Source organism: Poecilia reticulata, unplaced genomic scaffold (assembly GCF_000633615.1).
Source record: "Poecilia reticulata strain Guanapo unplaced genomic scaffold, Guppy_female_1.0+MT scaffold_277, whole genome shotgun sequence".
In the NCBI taxonomy this organism is placed as follows: domain Eukaryota; kingdom Metazoa; phylum Chordata; class Actinopteri; order Cyprinodontiformes; family Poeciliidae; genus Poecilia; species Poecilia reticulata.
In genome coordinates this window covers 119,499-121,810 of record NW_007615056.1, presented here as the reverse complement: position 1 = coordinate 121,810, position 2,312 = coordinate 119,499, and the positions used below count along the sequence as shown (strand labels likewise).

General features: G+C 50.8%; 1 protein-coding gene across 3 annotated transcripts in view; it reads right to left on the bottom strand.

The window, feature by feature from the left end:
- Nucleotides 1-2,312, bottom strand: part of LOC103460706 (solute carrier family 35 member F5) — an 8,767-nt gene that overhangs the window by 4,030 nt on the left and 2,425 nt on the right. For 2 of the 3 annotated variants that reach the window (XM_008402988.2, XM_017303447.1), the window contains 8 exons: nt 1,926-2,116; nt 1,494-1,575; nt 1,319-1,406; nt 953-1,017; nt 774-878; nt 401-560; nt 244-334; nt 10-170 (listed from right to left, as the gene is read on the bottom strand). In XM_008402988.2, the coding sequence (XP_008401210.1) occupies nt 10-170; nt 244-334; nt 401-560; nt 774-878; nt 953-1,017; nt 1,319-1,406; nt 1,494-1,575; nt 1,926-2,116 (943 nt within the window). The remainder of the gene's footprint in view (nt 1-9; nt 171-243; nt 335-400; nt 561-773; nt 879-952; nt 1,018-1,318; nt 1,407-1,493; nt 1,576-1,925; nt 2,117-2,312) is intronic. The other variant, XM_008402989.2, reaches the window with a different exon arrangement.

Below are 2,312 nucleotides of genomic sequence, written 5' to 3'. Positions count from 1 at the left end.
TTGGGGCCGCCGTACCTCTGCGCTCGGTGCTTCCTGAACATGAATGTGTAGAGGCGGCGCAGCGCCAGCAGCACCGGGTCCCAGTTGTTGTAGTGGCAGAGCAGCGCAGCAATGAAGAAGGAGAGGAAGACGGGAACGGCTCCAGCAAAGAACAGCCAGGAGAACTGGACCTGCAGAGGAACCAAAGTTAGACCGGAGCATGGAGAGGAGTCAGGGGTCAGAGGTCAGGGTTCAGGGGCCGACCTTCTGCAGGCAGATGTCTGCCAGGATAGAGAGCGGGATAGTGAGGCTGAGAGCCAGAGTCCCGATCAGAGACGACGTCAGGAAGCAGCCCCTGCAGAGGAAAACACGTCACTCATCCCGACCCGATCCGAACGCACTCTGACCTCTGACCTCTCACCAGAGCCACAGGAACTCGGACAGGACGGTTCCGATCAGGCCGTTGATCAGGATGTAGGTCCAGACCAGCTGGCTGGGGAGCTCAAAGGCCTCGAAGCCGGAGAAATGGAGCAGCAGGAAACCGGGCCAGAGCAGCAGCAGGTTGAAGAGGCCCACGAATCCTGAAACACACACACACACATATATATAAAAAATGTGTTTTTTTTATTTTTATACATTTTCAGCCATTTGTTCCAGTCCCAAGTAGATGAGCTGAAGGAAGATGAATGAATTTCATGCATATTATCACTGATTTCAGGTTAAAGCCTGAAATCAGTGATAAAGTTCAGTGGAAGGAAAAGCGTTTAGGAGGGTTAAATAAAGAAGCAGCGTACCAAAGAACATGGGGATGTCGAGCTTGTCCTCGCGGTCCACTCTCCTCTTGATGAGGACGATGTAAACGGCGTACAGCACGGCCCCCGCCAGCGACCACAGAGAGCCTGCAGGACGCTAACGGTTAGCCACAGCTAGTTAAACGCTTCCACCAACGGAGGGACAGTAGATCTGGCGTTACCTACGACTCCTTTCTCATCAGGGTTGTCCATGCTGGACAGACTCACCAGAGCGACTCCTCCCATGCTGAAACAGGAAAACCAAGAGCAACAACATTCATCATTAAAACATCTCTTAGTGGGGTGCTGTGACAGCGCAGGGCAGAGCATGATCCACGTATTGAGGCCTTGGTCCTCATGCCGGTGGTCGCAGGTTCGATTCCCGGCCTGGTGACATTTGCTGCATGTCTCCCCCTCTCTGATTGCCCTTCTTCCTGTCAAACTACTTTCAAATAAAGGCCACTAGAGCAAAAAAAACCCTAAAAAAAAAACAAACAAACAAAAAGAACCTCTTAGCTAGCGCCTGGGAAGCTAAAGCACCAGCTCACCTGAGAGCCACGGCCAACAGTTTGGACAACGTGAACCGGTCGCTGCTGTTACTGGGGAAGATGGCTGCCAAGATGAGCGTAAAGAGGCCTGAAGAGGGAAATGACATCACAGAAGGTTTCATTCAATGCAACTCAGCTCAACTTCAGTCTCAGATGTAGCAGAGGAGAGAACGACCTGAGGTGGAGGACAGGATGTTGACGATGGCCACCTGCGTGTCAGACAGAGCTTCCTGGTAGGAAAGGTTAGCCAGGAACCACTGCAGGTCAGACAGAGCAGGAAGGGACCAGTTAAAGATGAAACCAGTTCTAAACATGATCCAGTTTAGAAAATAGCCATTAAGCCAGCCAGTTAGTGTAGCTAACTGAAAAGCTAGCTGCGCTAAACATAAAGGGCTTAACCTAAGCATTAGCACTGCTAGCACTAAGGCGCTACACTGGTATTCAGTAGAAGCTAATGCTAAACTGCTTAAATTCATTCATAATACCCAGTTTGTCTGTTTTGTTTGCTCAATAAAGTTTTTGTGCCCTAAATCTTTTAAAGTTATCAGAACATTAAAGCTCTAGGCGAGCCGTTAGCTCCTCCGTGTGGAGGACCAGTTTTCCTCACCACAAAGCAGAAGAAGAAGCTGATTTTAGCCACATCGGTGATGGTTAGCTTCCCCACCGTGCGCAGCACGGCCTCGTGGTCCTTGGCGGCCGGGTAGGACATACGGGACAGCTTGGCCTCCAGGGCCTGGGTGGACGGCAGCTGACGCACCTCCATGATGTTGCTGAAATGAACCCGTTGCTTTTTGGAGGCTGGGGCATTGGAGCAGGGAGGGGGGGATGGGGGGCAAACAGGATTCACTTAAACACCTCCAAACAGGAAATACATCATCAGACTTAAACCAAAGACTTATGGGTCAAAACTAGGAGCTTCACTGATGCTAACAGGCTACACAGACCTGCAGATGTTAGCTTCAGAGGCTATGTTAGCTTCAGAGGCTATGTTAGC